Below are 27,699 nucleotides of genomic sequence, written 5' to 3' on the forward strand. Positions count from 1 at the left end.
CCCCTTGCAGATATCTGGTCTTATTCCAGATTGTTTGGATAAGGTTATATGTCGGGAATAATTTGTTTGGTTTCCCAAATACTGTCGACTCCAGGGCAGTTGATACCGAGTCCCTCCCCACCGTATGTAGCATTATTAATTCAGAAAAGTCATCGGTCACTCCCTCCCTGTCCGTTCTTGTGTGAATCATACCCATCAACTGTTGCAGCTGCACAGCAATATAATATAGCCAAGGATTCGGGAGGGCAAGCCCCCCCTCATCCTTAGGTATTTGAAGATGCTCAAGTTTAATTCTAGGTGTGCGGTTTTTCCAAATACAGTAAGTGTATGAAACAGGGAGTTAACCATTCTAAACACCTTTAGAGTCACTACCGTCGGGGCATTGTGGAGCACATATAGCAGTTGTGGCATGGGGATCATTTTAATGAGATTCACTCTACCCGTTACCGACAGGCAGAGTGAGTTCCACGTTTTGATCCGGTCTCTGAATCTTTGTAACAGCAGGGAGATATTCAGTCGTCCATAATCACATATGTTGGGTGTCACTTGAATACCCAAGTATCTAAACGAAGTAGCCAGTGGCACTGTATCAATCAGCATCAGAGAGGATTTAGTCCAGTTTATCTGGAGGCCTGAGTATCTAACAAATTCTCCCACAGTATCCATTGTCTCCTGGAGAGAGCCCTCCACATCACCTAGTAAGATCATAGAGTCGTCTGCATAAAGCATTATTTTCTCTTGTTAGTTCTCATACGTAAATCCTACAATTCCTGGGTTCGCTCTCACTTTAATCGCCAGGGGCTCAATGGCTAATGCAAACAGCAAGGGTGACAATTGACACCCCTGGCGTGTGCCCCTTTACAAAGTAAAAGTGCGGGACATAGTTCCAGCCACCCGGATAGTTGCTTGAGAGTTGCGGTACAGCAGATGCACCCAGGAAATATAAGACTCTCCAAATCGGCGAAGAATTTCCCAGAGGTATTCCCATCCAACGCTATTGAAAGCTTTCATAGCGTCTAATGAGAGCAAGGCTCTCTGCCCTACATTATCGAAGATGCCGAAGATTGCATATTAAGGTAAAGCCTCCTTAAATTGACAGCCGTCGACTTGTTAGGCATAAAGCTGGCCTGATCAGGGTGAACAATGCTTGTGATGGCCCCGTTCAGCCTGAGTGCCAGAATTTTGCCCAAAAGCTTAATATCGCTCTGTAGCAGCGATATAGGCCTGTATGAGCCTGGGTTCGTAGGGTCCTTTCCAGGCTTTAATATGAGGACAATGTTAGCCACGGCCATGGAAGAAGGCAAAGCCCTCCGCTCCCTAGCCGCGTTAAACACCGCTAAGAGCTTGGGCAGGAGTATATCTGCATATTGCTTATACACCTCTATGGGTATCCCATCCTCTCCAGGGGCCTTACAGTTGGGAAACGCCGCTAGTGCTATCTGCAGCTCCTCTAACGTAATAGGAGCATCTAGATCCTTTCTTTGTTCTGCTGTAAGTTGTGGAAAATCAATGCCTTGTAAGTACTCTGTAAGCTCAGTATGGGTATACTGTCAGGTCGGGAGATAGAGATTCTCGTTAAATCTGGTCAGTTCTTCCAGTATCAAGTCGGGGGAGTTCACTATCCTGCCTTCTGTCGTTTTGATAGCCCCGATAGTCAGGGCACTTTGTTGGGAATTAGCTATTCTAGCCAGCATGCGCCCCGTGCTTTCCCCTTCCTCATAGAAAGCAACCTTGGAGAAAAAGAGCTTTTTCTCTGCCGTGGAAGTCAGCAGCCGCTCAGACTGATTGAAGCCGACTGCCACGCCTCCCTGGCAGAGTCTGTCGGGGCTTGTACATATGCCTCCTCTAGAGCAGCTACCTGTTTTTCAAGGTCCTCTCTGTGCCCTGAGGAGTTCTTCTTTACCTTATTAATTTCGGAGACAAGTAGCCCCCTAACATATACCTTAAAAGCATCCCACATTTTCGCCAGGGAATCTGTAAAGTCCCTTCCGTGCAGAAATTCCCCTATGCTCCGCTCCATCTCATCGTGTGTCAAAAATAGTTTTAGCCAGTAGGCATTAAATTTCCACGGGGCTCTAGGGAGTGTGGATGGCGGGAATATAATCAAATATATCAATACATGCGAGTGATCCGAGACACTGCCGGGCTTATACAGCACTTCTGATACGGATGGGAGCATGGCCAGGTTACCCATGGCAAGATCAATTCTGGACAGTGTCCCATGAGTCTTGGAGAAGCAAGAAAATTGTTTATTCGCTGGATGTCTAAACCTCCATATATCAATCCAACCCACTTCGTTCAGTAATCTCAGCAATGGAGACTCCCTCGATGCGGCAGAGACCCAAAGTCTGGGTGTCTGTCCATGGAGGGACTCAAAAAGCAGTTAAAGTCTCCCACTATCAGTAGCGGCAAATCCGGTTTGCCTTCCAAATATGTCAGCAGTAATCGGAGTACCGTCACCGAAAATGGCGGGGGTATATATACACAAGCCAGAATACAATATACTTTTCCCAGTCGACAATGCAAAAAAATGAATCGGCCCTCAGCATCAAAACAGACATCAATTTCCTGAAAATCTATGGAATTATGGATCATTACACTCACACCCCTGGAATAGGAGGTGTGGGTGGAATGATAGGTCGTGCCCACCCATGCATAACTAAGGCAGCATTTTGTTTCAATGGTAAATGCGTTTCTTGCATACATAAAATCATAGGGTGATATTTCTTCATACATGTAGATATCATCATGCGCTTAAGTGGGGAGCCCAAACCTCTGACATTCCAAGACACTATTGGTAATTCAGCCATCTGAAAAAAGCAGACACATTCTCAAGGAGGAATGCAATATTGACCTAGAGTACAGAGAGTGATATGATATATGTCAGTCTCCTTGTTCAGGCAAACTCAGGGGTCCCTCCTGCCACACAAACAAAATAGATACAGGCCTCAAAGTACAGTGTCCAAGTACGGGGCAGAACGTCAGAGTAGGTGGAAGCCATCTCATAAGTGACAGGAAATGCAAAGTCCTGCTACCATAGCACAGTAGCGTGCAAATATAGCTGTCGGTATAAGTAAAAAAAAAAGAAAATGATAATGCATAAGAAAAAACAAAAAATCAGGCCGTCAACGGGACAACCCTGTCAATAAAACTTTGAAACAGGAACCAACAAGGTAATCTTGATTTACCCCTTATATAGGAGGAAGTGCATTTTTTCTTGCCTACTTCACAAGATTGCTCACAAGTCACATGGCAATATAACGTCTCCCAGCAGCATAACACTGGGGATTTCCCCTGAAATGCAAAGTTCACCTGTCGGCATAAAAATATGTACCGAGGGAAATAGGGGCAAGTATTCATGTAAACAAAAAGAGGGGGGGAAAACCCAACAGCACCCAGAGGGCAATAAGTGAGCTTCCAACCACCATCCTGTAGTAATCCTATGAAAGTCTCCAGAGGGTCTCAAGTAAGACTGAGTCAAGCAGGTCTGTCTCTATCTTCATCCCTAGCTCGGTGGCGTAGGGCCTGTTCGTTTCGATCCAGCCACAAGGCCGCCTCCTAGGCCTGCTCAAAGAAATGGGACTGCCTATTCGCTGTAACTCTGAGTTTGGCTGGGTACAACATAGGATTAGGTAGCTGCAAAACTCACAGGCGCCTCTTAACATCCAACATCCGAGAATTTGGCTCTGGATTTCTGCACCTCTGCCGAGAAGTCAGGGTAGAACGACACTCTAACCCCATTTACATGTATATTGGCCTTTTCTCATGCGTTTCTCAGCACCACTTCCCTATCACGATGAAGAAGCTGGGCCAGTATAGGTCTGGGGGGAGCTCCCGGTTGCGGCGGGCGGCCTGGTGTGCGATGCGCCCGTTCAACTGTGAAGAAAGGGGAAAAAGCTTCCTTCCCAAATATCTCAGTCAGCCATGTTTCCACAAAGGCAGTAGTACTCTCCCCTCCGTTCTCTCCGGCAGACCTACAATGCGGACATTATTGCGACGCAGATGATTTTCCATATCATCAGCTCTATTGTTAGTGTCTTTGGCAAGTTGATAAGCAGCATGGGCTTCAGGAGCAACTGGCTGGAGCCTGTCTTCTACCTCACTGACCCTGCTCTCCACAGCAGTCGTGCACTCTCTGATTTTTTGCAAGTCCTGTCTTAGCAGGGAGACATCTTCTCTCAACCCTCCAAATTGCTCTTTAAGGGTATTCACAGAGGCCGTGCACACATGCACCGCCTTAAGTATGTCTGCCAGAGTAGGTTGTACTGTGTCCTCAGCGTCAGTGTCCGGAGGAAGGAAGGGGTTTTGATCTGTCTGAAAGCCTATGTCTTCATCAGTGTGCAATGTATCCTGCGGTAAAGTCTCATTAACTGCCACATGTGCCCGCTCAGCAGCCCCCCCCCGCATCTCGAACCTGGAGACCCCCCAACTTTTAGGCATAATACAGCATATCTTTCGGTGGGTCCTTACCCTGGAGCTTCTGTGCTCCTTTGCTGGGGCCTCCCTTGAGTTTGTCACTGCCTCGCGGTGTGCGCTGTGCCAGGGCCGCGGCGGCGCCATCTTGGAATTCGGAGGTCATGCTTTCCTCTATTTTACTTACTTTCCCCCGGGTGCAGAGAGCTTGCAGTTGATCCAGGAGGGTGAGGGGGTCTGGAGCTAGCTGGGAAGCCGTTTTGTGGCCGCGGATCGCTGCTGGGAGAGGATCAAATGGCGGTACTGCTGCGGAGCTGTGAGACTCACGTCCTCTCACATGCCTGTGTTGGCCACTCCCCGGCAAGGTCAACTCTGATTTGGACCACTTCCCTTGGACAGATGCTTCCTCCAGGACTGCTCCCCAACCCAAAAGGCTGGCATCTGTTACTACTTTCCAGGTAACCGGTAGAAATGATTTTTCTTTTTGAAAATTTTTTGGATATTAACCACCAATTGAGGCTCTGATGCACTTTGGCGGATAAACACATTGGGAAGTCCAAAGTTTGGACCTTCTTGTTCCAAGCTGACAGAATACTGTTTTGCAGCAGTCTTGAATGAAACTGCGCATAAGGAACGGCCTCGAAAGAAGCCACATTTTACCCAATAAACTCATGCAAAGATGAATAGAAAGATTCTTCTTTGTTTTGACCAACCTAATCAGTTCCTTTAAGGAACCAATTCTTTTCTGGGGCAAAAATACCCTTTTCTGGACTGTATCTATGATCAGCCCTAAGTACTGCAATCTCCTTGATGGTTTTAGGGAGGATTTTTCTAGGTTGAGGACCCAGCCTAAAGTATTCCAGGTAGCTGACTGCGGTGACCAGACTTTGGTTTAAACGTGCTACCGATTGATTAAGAGTAGATCGTCTAAGTAGGCCAGTATCTTTATACTTTGAGCCCTTAACCTGGCTAAAAGAGGAGCGAAAATCTTTATAAACACTCGAGATGCAGTAGCTAGCCCCCGAAAAGGTAGAGCTACAAACTGGAAATTAAGATTTTCTACCTCAAAGCATAGGAATTTCTGGTGAGCAGGGGAGAAAAAAAAAAAAAACGATCCTTAGGAACGTTTTGATCTGAGAAAAAACAAGGAGACGGGAACTCTTGGAACTCCAGCTTGTACTTGGAGCTATTAATGAAGTCCCCTATTCGTCTCCCTGTTAGATCCTTGAGAACTGCAGAAGAATTCCCCCTATTGAGCGAGCGGGGCACCTCCTTCGAAGGAGGCTTCAGTATCCCCCAAGACCTCTTTTGTCCCTGGGGTTAATTCTGAGGATTACCTTTTGAACCTGACTGCCTGAAGGCTGATGCCCCTGGCATAAAGGAAGGAGTTTTAAAAATGAAAATATATTTACTCCTTTACTTAAATGGCAAGAGGGGGTACTTTTCTCACTAGAATTTCTTTGGATGAATTATCCAAACATTCTCAAATAGCTGTTTCACTGCAAAAGGAAGACTAGCCAGGAGCTTCTGCATGGTCAAAGGAAGTTTATCCTCCGCTGACATGCGTTCCCGCACGCATGCGTTTAGCTGTTTTTGTTGGCAACAATGTGCACAGAACCATGTATAGCACCTGGTATTCCCAGGCGGTCTCCCATACAGGTACTAACCAGGCCTGACCCTGCTTAGCCTCTGAGATCAGACGAGATCGGGCGCTTTCAGGGTGATGTGGCCGTAGGCATCTCAGCAGTTGTGTGTTTGGCTAGTTTATAAGCACCTGCATGAGGACCTTGTGGAGGTTCTACAATAGAAAAACTCACAAAGCAATTATTTCAAACATAAAGCCGCCAGATCCTGGGCCTGCTGAGCAGGATACCTGAACACCTGTCAAACTGGGCTCACAATGATTAAGCAATTACTGTCAGCTCAAGCTGCTCAATCTGCCAGAGAAAAAAGTGTTTTTTTGTTTTTTTAACAGGAATTCCAACATTTTATCCGTTGGATGCCTAAGCATTTGAGCATTGTCTGTTGGACAAAAGCTCTAATTCACAGAGGATATAGCAGCATTAATTGCTGGTATACTCTACTTAGTGAATTTCCTCCACCATAGGATAAAGCGTAAAAACTTTTTTAGGAGGAAAAATAACCCCCGTTAGACTTACCGGTAACGGCATTTCCAGGAACCTTCCAGGACAGCTACTTGAGAGATGATCGGCTCCGCCCTCTACAGGAAACACAAATCAGAATTTAAAAGGCCCCTCCCTTTCCTCTGACCCTCAGTTGTTTAGAAGATCAAGTAACCTCCACCGAAGGTGCACTCGGCAGAGGAAAAAAATAGAAACATAAAACACACCACCATCAGGAAAACATGGTTGACCAGTGAAAAAAATAGAATAGGGTGGGAATATAGACGCTGTCCTGGAAGGTTCCTGGAAATACCGTTACCGGTAAGTCTAACGGGGGTTTTCCCCCCTCACCTTCCAGGACAGCTACTTGAGAGGATAAGCAAGATATTATACCTTAGGGAGGGACGACAGCCTGAAGCACTTTCCTACCAAAGGAAAGGTCCTGGCTGGAAAGCATCTGAACTCTATAATGCTTGACAAATGCATGAGAGGAGGACCAGACGGCAGCTTTAGAGATATCTTCCCATGAAGCTCCCACTCTTTCTGCCCATGATGTGGCCATGGATCTCGTTGAATGGGCCCTAATTCTAGAAGGAGGGGTGCGACCTAATGCTTTATATGCCTCACAGATCGCTCCCCTAATCCACCTAGCAATAGAACTTTTAGATGCTTTGGACCCCTTCTTGGGGCCACTGAACAAAACTAACAGTTGGGAGGAACTCCTAAACCCACTGGTCATTTCTAGATAAAGTAGAAGACATCTCTTTACGTCTAAAAGACCAAACCTTTCCTCTTCCGCATTTTTGGGAGAGGTGCAGAAACTAGGGAGGACTACCTCCTGGGACCTATAAAAGTTGGAAGAAACTTTGGGTAAATAGAGTGGATCGGGTTTAATCACCACCCTGTCCTCTAAAATCCTCAGGAAGGGATCTTTACAGGAAAGAGACTCTAGATCAGAAATTCTTCGCCCTGACGTAACAGCCAAAAGGAAGGACAACTTCGAAGAAATCATTTTCAGGGAAGCCTCATGCAAAGGCTCAAAAGGAGCCCTTGTTAGTGCATTTAATACCAATGACAGATCCCAGGGAGGAACATGTTTGAGGATAATGGGAGTATGCCTAGATCTGGCTAAAAGAAACCTCCTGACTAAGGGATCTACCGCTAGTCTTCTCTCTGAAAATAAAGATAGGGCAGCAACCTGAACCCTAAGGGTGTTGACAGCCCCTTTTCCACTCCCTCCTGCAGAAAATCTAAAATGCAGGGAGTGGAAAAAGAATCTAAGCCAGATTTCCTTTGCCAGGAAATAAAAGTTTTCCAAACTTTCCCATAGATTCTTCTTGTGACCAAATTACGGCTGTCCAGGACAGTCTGAATAACCCTCTCTGAACATCCATTTAACTGTAGGATGCGCCACTCAGCCTCCAGTCCGTCAAATAGAAGGTCTGAGGGTTTGGATGCAATACCGGTCCCTGATAGAGTAGATCCTTTCGAACTGGAAGGGGCCAGGGAGGATACACAGATAGGGCCTTCAGAGAGGAGAACCAACTCCTCCTGGGCCACCAGGGGGCAATCAGAACGACTTCTGCTCTGTCCTGAATAATTTTCGGAACCACTAGGGGCAAAAGGGGAAAAGGAGGAAAGGCATAGGCCAGGCTGAAGTCCCAAAGGGAAGGGCAGTGCATCCGTCCCCAAGGACTCTGTTTCTCTCTCCAGAGAGAAGAACGCCGGTAGTTTCTTGTTGAGACTGGAGGCAAAAAGATCCACTGTGGGGAGACCCTATCTTAGCACCACCTCCTGGAACGTGCCTTGATGTAGTTCCCAACTTCTGGAACTGATGCTCACCCTGCACAGAAAGTCCGCCAGCACATTTTCTGACCCCTTGATGTGAACTGCCCTTACTGAAGAGACAGATCTCTGCCCAGGACAGAATCTGCTGCGTTAACGACAGAAGTGATTCCGAGCGAGTGCCCCCTTGCTTGTTCAAGTACGCCACTGTTGTGGCATTGTCTGAAAATATTAAAAGGTCCTTTGAATAGACCCTCTCTCCCAGAGACATAAGTGCTTTCCTCACAGCCAGAAGTTCTCTGAAATTCGAGGAGCGACCTGCTTCCTCTGGCAACCAGGCTCCTTGAGCCTGCCAACCCTGTGAGTGAGCACCCCAACCCCACAGACTGGCGTCTGTGGTAATCTTGACCGGGCAATTTTGTGCCCAATCCTTCCCCCTCTGCAGATGTTCTCGCTGCTCCCACCAGGCGAGATCTAGAAAATTCCCTTCTGGTAGTTTTACCAGCTGATCCAGAGAATTTTTCCTGCAATTCCAATGGAGCAAAAGAAAAGCCTGAAGGGGTCTGGAGTGCAATTGAGCCCAAGACACCCCTGGAATGGCTGCAGTCATTAGGCCCAACAACTGCATGATTCGCCGAAGGGAGGTCTGAGGGAGCAGTTTGAAGGTCTGCACAGAGAGAAGAATTTTCACAATTTTCTCTTCGGGAAGAAAAATCTTTAGGGCAACAGAGTCTATTAGATAACCCAGGAAAAGTATGCTCTGTGAGGGTACTAGGCAAGACTTCTGTTGGTTGACCATTCCACCCTAATTTTTGAAAGGTCCGCAAAACCAACTGTAGGCCTTGAATAAGGGACTCCTTGCCCTGAGAAAAAAAAAAAAAAAAAAATCAAAAAATCATCTAGATATGGGACGATTGATACACCTTAAATCCGAAAAAAGGCCATGACTTCGGCCATGATTTTTGTGAAAATCCTCGGTGCTGCTGAGAGACCAAAAGGAAGGGCATTGAACTGCCAATGAGATGGCTCATTTCCCACGAGCACTGCAAACCTGAAGAACCTTCGGTGGCTCTGGCAGATTGGTACATGAAGATAAGCGTCCTGAAGGTCCAGGGTCACCATGAAGACCTCTGGTAAAAACAGATTTCTTACTGAATAAATGTTCTCCATACGGAAACGTCTGTAAACAATGTATTGTTTCAGGATGCCCAAATTTATGACCATACGAAAGCCGCCAGAAGCTTTCTTGACCAGAAAGACGTGAGAATAAAATCCACAGAACTTCTGATCTTCTGGGACAGGAGAAATAACTCCCTCTGTTTCCCACACAGAGATCAAATTTAACATGGCTTGCCGTCTCTCTTGGTCTCTCGGCAGGTGGGTAAGAAAAAACCTCTGGGGGGGGGGGGGGGGGAGATTTTTGAACTCCAATCTGTAACCCTTTACCAGTGTTTGAAGGATGAAGGAATTGGCGGAAATCTCTGCCCATTCCTTGATGAAATGGCACAATCTTCCCCTACCCCTAACCTGGCGTCACTGGGTATTCTTGAAAGGGGCTGAAGGAGCAAAGGGAGTTCCCCCTTTGAGTTTGTCTTTGTTAAAGGGCCATTTCTTTTTAGCCTGTTGGCTTTAAAATTAGCCTTGTTTTGGAAGCCACGAAAAGGCCTCTTATTCTGGGGCTTATTCCTTTGGGAAGAAGGGAATCTTTTACCTTTCTCAGAGGAACGAGATAAGACTTCTTCTAAGGAAGAACCAAACAACAGTTTGCCTTCGAAAGGAATGCCACAGAGCTTATTCTTGGAGGTAAGGTCACCTTCCAAAGATTTAAGCCAGATAGCTCGCCTAGCTGAATTAATGAGAGCAGAAGCCCTAGCTGCGGATTTCACTGAATCTGCTGCTGCATCAGCTAAGAAGGCGACTGACTTGGCAATGAGTGGGAGGGATTCTCTAATCTCTTCCTTGGGGGTGTCAGATGCCAGAAGATCATCTAGACGCTGAACCCATACGTCTAAATTTCTAGCCAAACGGGTAGATGCTACCGCTGGGCCTAAAGAAAAAGCTGAAGCATCCCAGGCCCTATGCAGTAATGAGTCGGCCTTCCTATCCATTTGATCCTTAAGGACCCCAGAATCCTCAAAAGAAAGATCTGATCTTTTGGACACCTGCGACATAGGGGCATCTAATTTAGGACACTTAAAGAAAACCTCCTCAAAGTCAAGCTGAAAAGGAAATCTTTTGTGTCCTCTGGATTGGAACAACCTTTTTTCAGGTTCTTTCCATTCAGATAAAATCATGTCTCTAAGAGACTGATGTACCAGAAAGGTTCTAGATTTCCGTCCCTGAAGGACCCTATACATTTTATCCTGTACAGATTGAGCATGCTGTGGCATCTCAATCTGCTCCGAGGTATAAATTGCTTTTAATAGTTCATCAATATCCTCAACTGGAAAAAGATACTTGGATGAGCTACCTGTATCTTCCTCTGATGCAGACTTTTCATCAGATGAAGAGACTGACTTCTCACCTTCCTCCAGATCAGAGGTATTGCGTGAACTAATAGTCTCAGATACTAATAAGGGAAGGGACTTGGCAGAGGTTGAACGATCTTGAGCTATGGGTCTAGAAGAGGGAGGACCTATACTAGTAACCCTGTCATTCAGTGACTGAAAAGAATCCACTACCTCCTTCATAGAAGTCATTAACTCCTTAAAGGAGTAAGACTCTGAACTAGCTCTGGGTGGGATACAATCCTCACAAAATAGCTTTTTATAACTATTAGAGAGCCTGGCTCTACAGTTCCCACATTTCTTCTTCACCGGTTTGGCCTAGAAGAGAGCAGAAACAAGGGCCATGAATCAAAAGGATCCATACAAAAAAAGTCCCTTGCTGTAGCTATCCACAGACCAGGGGTTACCTTGGGGGCAGTATGGGACCCGGATGCTGCCACTGGTTCAATACGAGCGGACGTTCCATCCTCAGACCTGTCCTCAGGCTCCATGAAGCAAGCGGAGAATGGTCGTAGAGAAGACTGCTGCTGTATCGCAAAAACTGCGCCTAAAATGGCGTTTTTAGCAGGCCATTCCCCTGCAGCATGTCCTCAGTGTCTCCACGCCATGCTCCTTATAAAAACTCGGCATCCGGAAGTGCGTCATGTGACTTCCGGTTCCGGCGTCATCTTGCTGCATCACCGGAAGTCCTCCTGACCCCATCTCGGTACACCGGAATGAAGCATTTAGGAGGACACAGTTCCACACAGCAGCGCTGGGGAAAGGAAGGGAGTTGCCACCATTTACAAAGGCAAGTAACCCTTAGAAATAGGAAACCCTTCTGGTACAGACCATCATCCAGGACTTGGCCACAACTAGTCCTGGATGAAACCAGAGAAGGGGGGTCCACCAACCACAGTTACCAGACCATAAGAAAAGAACAAACGTGTCGGTGCTCCTGGAGGGACTGGAAACACAAAACAACTGAGGGTCAGAGGAAAGGGAGGGGCCTTTTAAATTCTATGTGATTTGTGTTTCCTGTAGAGGGCAGAGCCGATCATCTCTCAAGTAGCTGTCCTGGAAGGTGAGGGGGGAAAAACACTTTTCCAACAATAATGAACAGGAAAAGGCATGCACAGTTTGAGGAGGCTTTAGAGAACCCAAACACTCAGTTAAGGGAGCATAAATGTGGAGCGGACCATTCAGCAAGAAATTGCACCATCAATCTTAAGATTGAAACCAGCTTATTCTCCCACATTTGACACCTCAGAAGAGGAGTCATCAGCCTCACCACAGTCCCCTGAGGGGATTCGTCTTCTCCCGCCCCTAGGTTCCTCAGTTTGAGGGTCCTAGGCAATGGAAGAGAACATGTGCGATTAAAGTCGCTAAACTTTTTTTTTTTTTAAAAACCCATCATGGCTGAGGGAAAAAAGATCTTTTGGTAAAATACACAGGGGCTGCAGTGCTGAAAACAGTTGCAAACATTTCATGGCCCCGATGCTCATTCTGACCAGCCACTCCCTCTCAGGGGAGGATGCCATTTGTAGAGATGAGTAGGCTTTCCAGAGCTTTGAGGGAGACCCTTTTAGCTCTATTTTGGGGGTGTTTTAACCCCCCCTTCTGACCTTAGCCGGATGCACAAAGTAGAGGTACTATCAGAAGAAATCGCATCCACTGCTTGAGCAATAGTCCAGCCACTGCCGCTGCTATTAATGCTCAGCCTCATGCAAATAGAAAATGTGTTAAGCAGGAAATGCCTGTGTCACTAAAACCTCTTTCATGCTCCCTTTGCTCTCATGTCTCTGCGACAATTTTGCAGCCAGCACAAATGGAGTTTTTTTTTTAAAAAACACACTCTCCCGTTGGAGGACGCCAACGCCGCGCTAAGCCTCGCCCCCACCTCGCGTTGCGCCCCCGTTCCTTTCTCCTTCAAAAAGAGTTTTCCAGCACGGGCCTCCGATCTGAAGGGATCGGCTTGTGAGGGAGGGTTGACATGGAGGAGACTTGGAAGCCGCCCCGTGCAGGGGCGGTGAAAGAAAACGGCATTGCCGATCATTTTCAGTTCTCCCTTATACTCAGCCTCATGAAGAGGGGAAGAGTTCAGCCCAGGTGGGGGTGTCTGGAGGAAGCAAAAACCCCCTAAACTTACCGGAGGTGTATCTACTGGCTGGAGAAAAAGAGTCTGCTGCTTCTGTGACACAGCGTGATCTCTGAGCAAAGCATGAGAGGGTACATGCTCCATACAGCCCCCAGTGGTGACACTTAGGCATAACAACATTTACTTTAAAGGAAACAATTCATAAAAACATTTTAAAAATTTCTTAGAAAAACTCCACTTACCCTTTCCGCCGCAGGATTTTCTGTGGTAAACCAACAGACCCAATCTTCACCCTTCATGGTGGGTTCTGTTAAACCTTCAGGAGCTGGGGATCCTCGAGGAAACCCATAATCCTGGACCTGCAATAGCACCACCGGCAGTAAAATTTATGGCCTTACTACTAAGAAGTACTGGATTCCGGGGTCCAGCTCTCAAAAGAGAAGCATTCACGGGCAAAAACCTTGTTTCTTCGGACATGAGGCCCGGGTACCGTTCAATTTGGCCAGAAAGACACCTTGAATGGATCCGTCTGCATAGCTAGCCCCAGCAAGGATTGCTCCAGAGGAGCTCAGCTCAGCACATCTTTACACTGGGTGTGCCAGTGTCCATCACCTGAAGGTGGCCTATAACCCACATAGTAACTACTATGGCTCTGGGTCCCACACCATGAGTGACCACTACAATGGGACACCCTCCACACCAGTAGTGGTATCGAACCACCAGGACACCACACAGCCTGCAGCAGAGAGAGGAGGGAACCCCTACATTCACCACCCCACCAGCGTAGCGCTTGCTGCCTCAGATGTAGACCTGCACACACGTGGCATCCAAGGGGGAAGAAAACACAGGAGTCAGTCCGGGTTAAAAGGAAGAGCTTCCACCTGCCAAAAACGCTGTCCTGGGCTACACAGTAATGGCTGCCGTTGCCTGAGCCAAAATCCAACGTATCATGGCCGCCAACCCACACAAACATGGCTGCTGGCCATAGGACAACAGGCACTTGCGAAAAGGATACCGGCTACGGCAGAATGGCCACCAGCCGTGCTACACGAGACTACCACAGATGCAGAACCCTGTAGCCTCCCAGGATGAGAAACGAGAGATAGTGAGAGAGGATCAGGGCACCGGGCACCGGACCCAGTGCCCCCCCCCCCCCCAAGCACAGCACTTAGGCGTTGCGCACCCCCAGCCCACCAGTACTTAACCCTGTCCCCCAGGACCCACCACAGGCACACTACCCGATATGGAGGGGGGAGGGGGAAAGGAGGCTTACCAAGGGACCTCTAGGGCCAGGAAAAGAGGGTGCAGGGACAGAGGGGACCCGCAGGACCGACCGACCCAGGGAGGGGCCCGTGTCTGCCACAAAAACCCCCTAAGGGGAGACGGGGACATTTACTCACCATACCAGGACAAATTGGGCACCGCTCCAGACAGAACCTCCTTGCCACCAAAGTGTCGAATGTTCAGCTCGTCGCCCAGCCCGGCAGTTGATTGTAGATCTCACAGGAAAAATACAACCAGCAGGGAACTAGGTCCTCACTTCTGACTAAGCAGAAAAAACTGAAGGCCTATAGCAGAGAGGGGGGTGTATATCACCTAGGACTGCCCATGGGCATAGCCAAGTCTTTTTTTCTGCCTAGTGTCCCACTCCTATAGGGGGCGATATAACCCTATGGTTCTGAATATAGTCGGCTGTGTCTGTCAATGAACGAATGGGAAAATTAAATTACACATAGGAGCGACAACTAGAAAACACTAAGGCTGAGTTCACAGTGCAGATGCGGTTTGCAGTCCAGTGAGTTTCTGTCCACTGGTTCAAGGTGCAACTTTTTTGAAAACTGCACCATGGCCGCCCCGCACATATGTGAACCGGCTCCATTAAATCCAGTCACATGTTATGCAAGTTGACTACGGTTAAAAACACATCCAATTTGCATATATGTGAACCCAGCCTAAGTGGCAAAGTTATGAAGCAGTGAATGCGACATTCACTACAGGTACAGTGCCTTGAAAACGTATTCATACCCCTTGAAATTTTCCACATTTTGTCATGTTACAACCATAAACGTAAAAGTATTTTATTGGCATTTTATATGATGGACCAACACAAAGTGGCACATCATTGTGATGTGGAAGAAAAATGATCAATGGTTTTCAAAATGTTTTACAAATAAATATCTGAAAAGTATGGCATGCATTTGTATTCAGCCCCCTTTACTCTGATACCCCTAACTAAAATCTAGTGGAACCAATTGCCTTCAGAAGTCACCTAATTAGTAAATAGCGTCCACCTGTGTGTAATTTAATCTCAGTATAAATACAGCTGTTCTGTGAAGCCCTCAGAGGTTTGTTAGAGAACCTTAGTGAACAAACAGCATCACGAAGGCCAAAGGAACACACCAGACATGTCAAGGATAAAGTTGTCGAGAGTTTAAAGCAGAGTTACGTTAAAAAAAAAAAAATTCCCAAACTTTGAACATCTCATGGAGCACGGTTAAATCAATCATCCGAAAATGGAAAGAGTATTGCACCACTGCAAACCTACCAAGACATGGCTGTCCACCTAAATGGACAGGCTGGGCAAGGAAAGCATCAGAGAAGCAGCCAAGAAGCCCATGGCAACTCTGGAGGAGCTGCAGAGATCCACAGCTCAAGTGGGAGGATCTGGCCACAGGACAACGATTAGTGATGCACTCCACAAATCTGGCCTTTATGGAAGAGTGGTAAGAAGAAAGCCATTGTTGAAATAAAGCCATAGGAAGTCCCGTTTGCGAGAAGCCATGTGGGGGGCACAGCAAATATGTGGAAGGTGCTCTGGTCAGATTAGACCAAAATTGAACTTTTTGGCCTTAAAGCAAAACACTATGTGTGGCAGAAAACTAACACTGTTCGTCACCCTGAACACACCATCCCCACCGTGAAACATAGTGGTGGTAGCATCATGTTGTGGGGATGCTTTTCTTCAGCAGGGTCAAGGAAGCTAGTCAGAGTTGATGGGACAATAGATGAAGCCAAATACAGGGCAATCTTAAAAGAAAACCTATTAGAGTCTGCAAAAGACTTGAGACTAGGGTGGAGGTTCACCTTCCAGCAGGACAATGACCCAAAACATACAGCTAGAACTACAATAGAATGGTTTAGATCAAAGCATATTTATGTGTTAGCATGGCCCAGTCAAAGTCCAGACCTAAATCCAACTGAGAATCTGTGGCAAGACTTGAAAATCGCTGTTTACAGACGCTCTCCATCCAATCTGACAGAGCTTGAGCTATTTTACAAAGAATGCACAAAAACGTCACTCTCTAGATGTGCAAAGCTGGTAGAGACATCTCCAAAAAGACTTGCAGCTGTAATTGCGGGGGGGGGGGGGGGGGGGGGGATTAAATACAAATGCACACCACTGTTCACATATTTGTAAAACATTTTTTTTTTTTTAAACATATTTGAAAAGCATTTATCATTTCCACTTCCACTTCACAATTATGTGCCACTTACATTTATGCTTTTGGTTTTTAAACATGACAATGTGAAAAATTTCAAGGGGCATGAATACTTTTTCAAGGCACTGTACATCTTCCTGATGCATACCTTTTAAATTAGAATCTTTGATTCATCTGCAGCGAACATTTGGTTATGTCACATTCACTGCTTCATTAATATACCCGTGATAGTTCCATAAGGACTGAGCAGGAATGAATACAAAATCTTGTCCAGAGAAAAACATAGGAAATGTACTACTGAAGGAGGGAGATAGATGTCTTCACTGATCAACACAATGGATAAGGTTTGGCCCCATCTTTAACTGCCAAAAACACAGAAAACTGACACCACCAGGCAGTAGGCGGGATTGTGCTGTCAGCCTATGAATAACACAATGAGCTTCTGTATTCCCCTCCAGCTGAAGGAGATGTTCACTATAATCCACTTCACCCACAGTTCTCTTATTTACAGCAAAACTTTGGGGGGGGGGGGGGGATCGCTCATCCAATACCCAGCACTAAAATGCAGATGTGACAACTTGCTGTAGTCGTCACAATGAAATGATATGGGCACCATTAACTTACTAGATTTGCTGAAGCCAGAAATGCACTCCTCTAGAAACTCAAGTGTGAGATGTGGTTCATTAGCTGCCAGGGTTTTGCTAATGGAAACTATGAAAAGTGTATTGTTGGCTGGGATACAAAGACCCGAAGTCTCCAGTAGCTGCCCCTCAATCTTTAAATTAAAGGTACATGTTAAGGCACACAGAAGGTTATAGGCAGCTGACCTGCAAGAAAAGACAAAAAGTGACAAACTTAATATTCTAAAAACATTACATTAAAATACCCATTTAAAAGTAACCACCATTAAGACAACTGATCAATGTAAGTTGACATTTTTCATGACAGATTGATTTACCATTATTAGACTTCAAGGTGGTTACATCTTATTAACCATTGCTGGCATTTTTCCTTCAAATATGTATGAAAAAATCTTTTTGAAGAAAACATGTGAACTGCAGTTACTGAATTATCTTTAACAGCCTGGCTGTTACATTAATCCAGTAACGTTAATGTTTAGAACTGCAGAAAGGTGGCAGTTTAAGTGGCTGATTTGAAACAAGTATGCTGATCATTTCAGACCTTTGCTTGACTTTACTAGCTGCACACTGGTTTCACATCTGTGGTCTAGAATGTATTGAGGCTAGAGACAGTAAGGCCCCTTTCACACTGGTACGACATGACAGTCGTAAGACTGTGAATCCAACTTTGCCCTGCGAATTGAAGTCCGACTTCAATAAACAGGGATCCGACAATAATCTTTAGCGGGAACTCCACGCACAATGTTAAAAAAAACAAAAAAAAACAAAAAAAAACAAAACACAAAACTGCATGGGTTCCCCCTCCAAGAGCATACCAGGCCCTTCGGGCTAGTATGGATTTTAAGGGGAACCCGCACGCCGAAAAAAAAAAAAAAAATGGCATTGGGGTCTACCCCAAAATACATACAAGACCCTTATCCGAGCACACAGCTCGGCAGGTCTGCGAGCCCCCCCCCGGGACCGTACTAGGCCGCATGCCCTCAACATGGCGGGTGTGTGCTTTGAGTCAGGGGGGGCCCTGCACCCCCCACCCCAAAGAACCTTGTCCCCATGTTGATGAGGACAAGGGCCTCTTCTCGACAACCCTGGCCGTTGGTTGTCGGGGTCTTCAGGCAGGGAGCTCAATCGGAATCTGGAAGCCCCCTTTACTAAGGGGGCCCCCCGATCCTGGCCCCCCACCCTATGTGAATGAGTATCAGGTACATTGTACCCCTACCCATTCACCTAAATAAAAAAAAAAAAAAAAGTGTCAAAAATAAAATGCAGTACACAGGTTTTTAAAGTAACTAAGGCTCCTTCGGCGTCTCTTCCGACGTCTTCTCCCCTCTCCAGCTCTTCTGCCTCCTCTGCTGATGTCTTCTGCCTCCGCCGGTTCTTCTCCGCTGATGTCTTCTAGCCCTCTCTGGTTCTTCTCCCTCTGTCTTCTGCCTCTGCCGGGTCTTCTCCGCTGTCTTCTCCCTCTGGTGTGCCACTACTTATATTGGCATGAGGCAGGGTCACCGGAGGCCCGCCCCTTATGACATCACCACCCATCATGCCCCGGCCGGTGATGTCATAAGGGGTAGGCCTCCGGATGACGTCATCCGGTGACTACAACCCATGCCAATATAAGTAGTGGCACACTGTGCACCCAGCATTAGAGCGGGGGGAGAGCGTCGAGTCAACATCAGAAGAATTGAGGGTGAAGACAGCGGAGAAGACCCAGCAAAAGAGCGAGAAGACAGCAGAAAAGACCCGGGCAGAGGCAGAAGACAGCGGACAGAGGGAGAAGAACCGGAGAGGGCTAGAAGACATGAGCAGAGAAGAACCCGAGAGGGGAGAATTAATCAGAAGTAATGCCGGAGCTGCCTTATTAAATTTTAAAAACCTGCGTACTGTGTTTTATTTTTGACACTTTTTTTTAGCTGAATGGGTAAGGGTACAATGTACCCAATACCCATTCACATAGGGTGGGGGGCCGGGAATCTTTCAGATTCCGATAAGTTCCCTGCCCGCAGACCCCAACAACCAATGGCTAGGGTTGTCGGGAAGAGGCCCTTGTACTTAACATGGGGACAAGGTGCTTTGGGGTGGGGGCCCCCTGCCCCAAAGCACCCACCCCCCATGTTGAGGGCATGCGGCCTGGTACGGCTCAGGAGCGGGGGGGGGGGGGGCTCACACGTCCCCACCCCCTTTCCTAACCTGCCAGGGCTTTGTGCTCAGATAAGGGTCTTGGATTTTGGTGGGCCCCCCACGCAGTTTTTTCGGTGTGAGGGTTCCCCATAAAATCCTTACCAAACCGAAGGGCCTGGTATGCTCTTGGAGGGGGGAACCCATGCCGTTTTTTTTTTTTTTATTAATTTGGAGTGGAGTTCCCCTTCAAGATCATCAGAGCACAAGTCACATGCCAAAGTCAGATAAGTTAAGACGGCGATCCGATGATATTCAATGATATTCAATGGGCTGAAGTAGGATCAAAGTTGAACCAAAGTAGTGCAGGGACTACTTTGAAGTCGGCACAACTTGAAGTTGTACTAATATGAATGGTTGTCATTGGAAAAATCATGGGGGAACGACTTGTCATGCGACTTTGCAGTCCCAAGTCTTAGGACAGGTCGTGCAAGGGGCCTAAAGCTGGTCGTACATTATACAATTTTGTTATTCAATTTCCTTTAGATTTACTTTCAACTATGCAGTGAAAGGGCCTTTCTGATTGCATACACATTGAAAGTGTTTAGGTTGGACCTCATATTTTATGGTTTTGGTAAATCTAAAGGAAAATTGTATAATGTATGGCTAGCCTCAAGCAGCTATTTTCAAAAGTAACCCAGACACATCTCTATATTGGTGTCAGTACATGTTTTCTTTAAAAGGATAACTCCACTTTTGTGAAAAAAATATGGCAACTAAAAAATATAGCATATACAATTGCCAAAGCGGCCATATTGTACGTTAATGTTATGACAAATTCCCTTTCCAGCTTTTCAATGGTCTGTGGAATTGAATGCAATATGGTAACCTGGAGGCATTCTGTACACTGTTTGTGTATAGGAGGCCCCCAAAAATGTGTTATGCTTCTTGATTTTTCCAGAAGTCTGCGTTAAGATACAAGTCAGACTTTACACATCCTCTACAAGTTAAATTTTAGTTAAATGAGATGCGCTACAAGGGTTACATACTTCTAAAGGAACACTGCAAGTTTTCTCATTAGAACTCGCCAGCTGATTATAATGAACTAACCACTCCCATTCAGAATCGGTATCAAAAAGACATGGTGAAACCAACAGCTTTTTCTTCTCAGTAGAAAAGAGTAGAAGCCTGCAACGAAGTTTGTTAAAATCCCTGAAATGTACGGTCTTATTTCGCAAGAGTGGAGTTACTCTAACAGGAAATCTGACACCCAAAGTCTTGTTCCTGCTGAATTTGCAAGCATCCACATTAATATCACAGTAATAAAATAATTCTCAGGGGGTGCAGCCATGGAATATATATCACTACTTTAGAAACTACAAAATCTAGCGCAGATTTAAAGAGACACCAATATTGTTCCAATCTTCCATACACCACATGAAATCTGCTAAAGTGTAGGCTTTCCATTGACTAGGCACATGCTATAAACTGAAGGAGAAAAATGCTATTTAATAATAATAATAAAAATCACTATTGTGCAGCAGTAACATCCCGGCAATGCATATTACATGCGCTAATGTGATGCAGTGGTATTCATTCTGAATGGCTAATCCAAAACCACCCGACACAGGTGCACTGCAGCACAGCAATGCACGAATATGCATTGCAGGGCACTGACAAACACAACATCAGCCACCTTAGTGGTGCGAATGGGACCTAGGGGTTGACTTCAAGGGGTTGTATTATGCATTTTTACTTCAATTTTTATACCGTCACATTAGTGTTAGCTATCATTCTTATATAGACCTGACAACACAGATTTTAGGTACAAAAAAAACCTGTTATATTTACAGTGCATGCAAAAGAGGACGGAGCTACAGCTATCATAGAGAGGTGTGCTTTGGCTTCATTTGCAACCAATCAGAATGGGATCAAGTGCTATATGCCACTGGGGCGTTAAAAATTAAACAATTTAATAATAATTCTTTAAATAGGATTTTTGCTTTTATGGGCTTCTGAACTTACTAATTTTTTGGGGGTTTCTGGATGACAGATCTCATAAATGGCCTTAGGGCTAGTTTACACTTGCTTCAAAAAATGGCTTCAGACACACTTTGTTAAGGCTCTCTGAATGCCAGTCAAAGCTCCTGACACTAAAAAACATGGTTAGCTTACAGTCCTGTTTACACTGTGCTTTTGCTTGGAGGAGGCTTCGGTGGAGCTTCCGGCGAGCTTTGCCATAGACTTCTATGGAGGCTCTGAAGATGCTTTGAAGAAGCACTAAAGCTACATGGGGTATAATTTTTGAAGCGAAGCTGAAGCAAAGTAAAGCAAAAGCAAGGTGTAAACAGGACTGTAAGCTAACCATTTTATTTAGTGACAGGAGCGTTTAAAGAGCTTTACCAAAGCCTGTCCGAAGCCTTGTTCTGAACAAGTGTAAACTAGCCGTTAATATGTGTTGAAGTCGAAGCAAGCGTAAATGAGCCCTTACAAACATAACACTTTAGGGGAGATTTAATAAAACTGGAGCACTCAGACTGGTGCAGCTGTGCATGGTAGCCAATAAGCTTCTAACTTCAGCTTGTTCAATTAAGCTTTGACAATAAAAACTGGACGCTGATTGGTTTCTTTGCAAAGCTGCACCAGATTTTGCATGCTGCAGTTTTAGTAAATCTCCCCCTTTATGTCACAATTGTGCAGCCATTTATCAAATGCAAATTTTCAGGGGAAAAACAAAACAAACAAAAAATCACTAAAATGAATTTTAGTGCACGCAAACAAAATAGAACAACCAATTTCTTGTAAAATATAAAAGATGTTGCATCAAGTAAATAGATACCAAACATGTTAAGATTTAAAACCGTGCACGCCTATTAAATGGCGACAAACCATGGTAACTAAAATTTTCCATAGATGTCACTTTAAGGCTGCTTTCACACTATTCCATTGCAAAAATGCAGTAAAACACATGCACGTTTTTGCTGCGTTTCCAGTGTTTTTTTGCGGTTGCTGGACATTAGTTTCCACCTGCGAAAAAAGGCCACGACTCAAAAGAGGCACCATACCGCGGGTGAGTTTTTGGTGCATTTTCAGTTCATTTCAATGGGGAGGCACATATTTTTTTTTTTTTTTTTTTTACTGCACAAGTCTTTAGCGTTTATCACTAATTATGGCTCTAGAATTATTGCTCACACTCAAACGTTCGAGGTGACAACTCACGTGTGCTGAAATCACTGTATACATATGAGCGACAGGTGTACATGTATTTGTGTGCAGGATATATTTAACTGCATTTTTTTTCATTTAATTTTACTGCTATTACAAGGGGCCCAACAAGCCTCCTTTTGATAACTGGGCAGTGGCAGGTCCTTTTTATAAAGATATCAGGGGTCTATTAGACCCCCTTGCCTTCCAAACCAACTAACCAAGCACAGACTGTGCTGGGTTAGCTGCTTCCCTGGCTGTTACAGCTCTGAAACCGGAAGTGATAAAATTGTTGCTTATGGGTTAATTTGGCACAGAGGTGATCAGGAGACAGATGCTCCTCCATCTCCTCTGTGGGAAGTCATCACAGGCTTCCCATAGAGACAGGAGAGCCCGAAAACCACTGCGGGGTGCAGAGTTTCACAGCATTGTAAAAAGCGATCAGGCAGCTGTAAAGCCACCCAGATCACTTTTCCAAAACCATCAATCTCCGACAAAAAAAAAAAAAAAAAAGAAAGGGAAGAAGTGGCAACAAGATCATGGCTGCCGTTCTTATAATAATCACTTGGTAATCGGATGTTTTTATTACTATGTCAGTGGTTAACCACTTGCCAACAGTATGACTTACATATACAGTTCGGTCTATATTTGGTTACGGGCACAATTTTAGTTCTTTTCAGGTATTTTTCAAAACGTATTCAAGCTATAGTCATATAATGGACATGGGCTGAAAGTGCACACACTCAGGTTTAATTTGAGGGTATGTACATCCAAATCGGAGGAAAGGTTTAGGCATTACAGCTCTTAAGAATAGCCAACCCCCCTTTTTCAAGGGTCAAAAAGTAATTGGCCAATTGAAGCAAAAGCTGTTTCATGGTCAGGTGTGGGCTACTCCATTATTTCTTCATCAATTAAGCAGGTGAAAGGTCTGCAGGTGATTCTAAGAGTGGCATTTGTAAACTGTAAATTTGGAAACTATTGCTGTGAACTTACATCATGCGTTTAAACGAGCTGTCCATGCAAGTGAAACAGGACATTGTAAGGCTTCAAAAACTAAAACAAATCCATCAGAGATAGCAGCAACATTAGGAGTTGCCAAATCAAAAGACAAACGCACTGGTAAACTCAGCAACATAAAAAGGCCTGGATGTCCACAGAAGACAACAATGGTGGATGATCACAGGATCTTCTCTATGGTAAAGAAAAACCCATTCACAACAACCAGACAAATGAAGGACACTCTCCAGGAGGTGGGCGTATCATTGTCAAAGTCAACAACCAAAAGAAGACTTCACAAAAGCAAATACAGAGGGTTCACCACAAGGTGCAAACCATTCATAAGCCTTAGATTAGACTTTGCCAAAAACCATCTAAAAAAAACAGACCAGTTCTGGAAAAGCATTCTTTGGACGGATGAAACGAAGATTAATCTGTACCAGAATGACGGGAAGAAAAAAGTGTGGAAAAGGCTTGGAACAGCTCATGATCCAAAGCACGTCATCTGTAAAATATGGTGGAGGCAGTGTGATGGCATGGGCATGCATGGCTTCCAGTGGCACTGGTTCATTGGTGTTTATTGATGATGTGACAGAAGAGAGAAGCAGCCGGATGAATTCTGCAGTGTTTATTTATAGATATACTGTCAGTTCAGACTCAGCCAAATGCAGTAAAGTTGATTGGACGGCGCTTCACAGTACAGATGGACAATGATCCAAAACACTGCAAAAGCAACCCAGGAGCTTTTAAAGGAAAAGAAGTGGAATATTCTGCAATGGGCAACTCAATCACCTGATCTCAATCCAATTGAGCGTGCATTTCACTTGCTAAAGGCAGAAAGACCCACAAAGAACTGAAGACAGCTGCAGTTAGAGCATGGCAAAGCATCAGAAAGGAGAAAACCCAGTCTTTGGTAATGTCCATGGGTTCCAGACTTCAGGCAGTCATCGCCAGTAAAGGATTCTCAATAAAATATTAAAAATCATCATTTTATTTATGATTATATTAATTTGTCCAATTACATTTGAGCCCCTGAAAATGGGGGAACAATGTGCTGCAGTTCCCAAAATTTATACTTGATATTTATGTTCACCCCTTGAATTAAAGCTAAAAGTCTTCAAATGAATTTGGATTATTTTGTTTTAATCTTATTCTGGTGGCATACAGAGCCAAAAGTATGAAAATTGTGCCTATGTCCAAATATATATGGACCTAACTATATGTACGTGATCCGAAACTTCCGGGTAAAGGGCGTATACACGTGCGGCACCAGTGGAAGCCGATTTGCCGGTACAGACCATGTCTGCCAGCATCCGCCGATCCTCCTGCACAGAGGCAGAATGGCGATCTACCTATGTAAACAAGGCAGTTTGCCATTCTGACAGGAGGGAAGGCATGGATCCTGTATCTCTGCAAAGCAGGGATTGGATCCATGTCTTCCCCTAGTAAAAGCGCCTCCCAATGTACAAGAAAACACAGGCTAGGCACACGCTAGGTTAACCCCTTCCCAGCCAGTGTTAGTAGTACAGTTCTGTGCATATGTTTAGAATTGATCACTGTATTATAGTATCACTGGGTCCCCAAAGAGCGTTAAAAGTGTCAGTGTCCAACGCAATATCGTAGTCCCGCTATAAGTCGTTTGTCGCCATTACTAGTAAAAAAAAATAATATCCCATAGGTTTGTAGATGCTATAGCTTTTGTGCAAACCAATCAATATATGCTTATTGGGATTTATTTTACCAAAAATATGTAGCAGAGCTTATTGGCCTAAATTGATTTAGAAATTATGAAGAAATCCCGCCTCGACTACTGCAACTCTCTCCTTAATGGCCTACCCTTAAGCAGGCTATCCCTTCTTCATTCAGTCTATTATGAATGCTGCTGCTAGACTAATACACCTCACCAATCGATCCGTGACTGCTGCTCCTCTCTGCCAATCCCTTCACTGGCTTCCCCTACCCCACCGTGTAAAATTCAAAATGCTAACCATAATCATACAAGGCCATTCACAACATCGCCCCCATCTACATCACCAACCTCATCTGCAGATATCGCCCAAATCGCCCCGTCCACTCTCTAGCTCCCTTATTACCTCCTCCCATGCTCGCCTTCAGGACTTCTCCAGAGCCTCTCCCATCCTCTGGAATTCCCTGCCCAAGTATGTCCAATCAGCCCCTACCCTGTCCACCTTTAGGAAATCCCTGAAAACTCATTTATTCAGGGAAGCCTATCCCACACCCACCTAACTGTGCCTGAGCCACCCTCATCAAATCATTCTTTGCAGCTATTACCTTTTGTACCACCACCCCCTCCCTTTAGAATGTAAGCTCTACGAGCAGGGCCCTCCTGTACCTTTTGAATTGTACTGTAATTGTGTTGTCCTCCTTATACATTGTAAAGAGCTGCGTAAACTGTTGGCGCTATATAAATCTTGTATAATAATAATAATGAAAAAAAAATGTATGCATATGTTTTATAGCAGAAAGAAAAAAATTTTTTTTTCAAAATTGTCCGTTTTTTGTTTACAGCACAAAGAATAAAAACCACAGAGGTGATCAAATTTTGGACACTATTTTGACACAATTTGTATTTGGGTACAAAGTTGTATGATCGCGCAATTGTCAGTTAAAGTAATGCAGTGCCTTTTTGCAAAAAAATGGCCTGGTGAGGAAGAGGGTTAAATCTTCCGGAGGTTAAGGGATACAGGATCAGATATTGAGAGACAACTGGGTTATATTGTTGCTTACAAGAGAATGGGACAAAGGCAAACAAAAAATGTCAGGAAAGATAATTTCTTCCACTCCCTTCCTGGGCAAGTGTTTTGCTATTGTCCAGCAAGATTATTCACTAACTGTGGAGCAAAGAATGCCTCTAGATGAAGTTTCCGTTTTCACTAATCCTCGGCACCGCGCTGGAAGCCAAAAAAAGAAGGTGTAGGACATGAATGCTCAACCTGTGGACCTCCAGCTGTTGCGAAACTACAAGTTCCAAGTCCCATTGCAAGCCACTGACAGTTACAAGCATGACTCCCAAAGGCAGAGGCAATATGGAACTTTTAGTTCTGCAACAGGTGGAGGGCCACAGGTTGAGCACTCATGGCATAGGGCCTGTCTGTTATTTGCCATGAAGGCACTGGGCTCTGCTTATTGAAAGTTGCAGAGACTGTACGCAGCCAGGTTTATTTGCACAGGTCTGGAGTGAAACGGAGCATTCAGGACTGGCTCTAAGGAGGCTACCATTAGACCCAGTGCTTTTGGCTAATGCTGCTGTCAATCGCAGTCAGCTAAAGAGAAAGAGCCAGTTCTGGAGCGAGCCCACGCAAGTGCCCCCATAGCAAGGAGATTGCAATTGTGGGCACTCTGCAGGGGAGGTGGGGTTGGTTGGATGTGATAACCTAGAAGAAACGGAGGGGACCCAAAAAGAGGCGGCTTGGGGCTGCTATTTACAAAACCAAAAAGTACAAGTTATTAAATAAATAATTATATATATATATATATATATATATATATATATATATATATATATATATATATATACACACACACACACACATATATATATATATATATATATATATATATATATATATATATATAGACACACACACGTTTACGATCACTTTAAATCCCTCATTACATGGGACATTGAGTGGCAAGTTTTCATTTTTTCTGACTGATGACCTAGTAAATATGCATAAATATATAAAATGTGTATTAAAAACATAATTAAACCAATACAGGGGTAAACGACTACCGTAGACTTGGATCAGAGCTTCCCAAGTTGAGTAATGCTATGTTAAGTAGTGTTCCAGGAACATCCTTTGGACGGATCTTAGTGTGTTGGGGGATGGAATCTGGTTGTGACAGTTCCCATCGAGTCCGTATGTGAATGATAGACTGGACAATGGCTTCACACTCCTGGTGCATGAATGTGAGGGGTGTTCCTTGATTAGCAATAGTCAATGTGAACTGATTTTCATCCACTAAACAAATTTCTTCTATCTCAGAAGCATAGTAGATGTCATTCAGAAACACTGATTGGCCCAAAACCCGCGTCCTCTCTGCTGAAGTGACCTGAACAGCTGTAGAGCCCACCTACAAAAAACAAAGAAAACAGGGTAAAAGTGACTTTTTTGAGCAAAGGAATTTACCACGAGGTTGCAAAACGTGGCATTTTAACTCATGATAGTCTATGCAAAAACGTTTTCAGAGGATTCCATTTGACCTCATGATTAATACTGAGGCACAAACAGGGAAAGTAGAGAATAATTCAGAATTAGGTCTCATGCACACCAAACCTTTTTTTCCCTCTCCTGGATGCCTTTGCTCCAGGAGAGGAAAAAGCAGTGATAAAAAAAACACTCCTAAAGCTGCACGTTGCAATTGCTTTCAGGTGTGTCAAGC

The 27,699-nt window shown here is 44.9% G+C and overlaps 1 protein-coding gene and 1 pseudogene across 2 annotated transcripts in view; both read right to left on the bottom strand.

Annotated features, from left to right (window-relative positions):
- Positions 1-27,699, bottom strand: part of NF1 (neurofibromin 1) — a 496,399-nt gene that overhangs the window by 108,339 nt on the left and 360,361 nt on the right. For both annotated transcript variants that reach the window (XM_073615002.1, XM_073615001.1), the window contains 2 exons: positions 27,050-27,390; positions 16,970-17,172 (listed from right to left, as the gene is read on the bottom strand). In XM_073615002.1, the coding sequence (XP_073471103.1) occupies positions 16,970-17,172; positions 27,050-27,390 (544 nt within the window). The remainder of the gene's footprint in view (positions 1-16,969; positions 17,173-27,049; positions 27,391-27,699) is intronic.
- On the bottom strand, positions 6,032-6,150 carry LOC141131055 (5S ribosomal RNA; annotated as a pseudogene).

This window comes from Aquarana catesbeiana, linkage group LG02 (assembly GCF_042186555.1).
Source record: "Aquarana catesbeiana isolate 2022-GZ linkage group LG02, ASM4218655v1, whole genome shotgun sequence".
NCBI classification, from domain to species: Eukaryota; Metazoa; Chordata; class Amphibia; order Anura; family Ranidae; genus Aquarana; species Aquarana catesbeiana.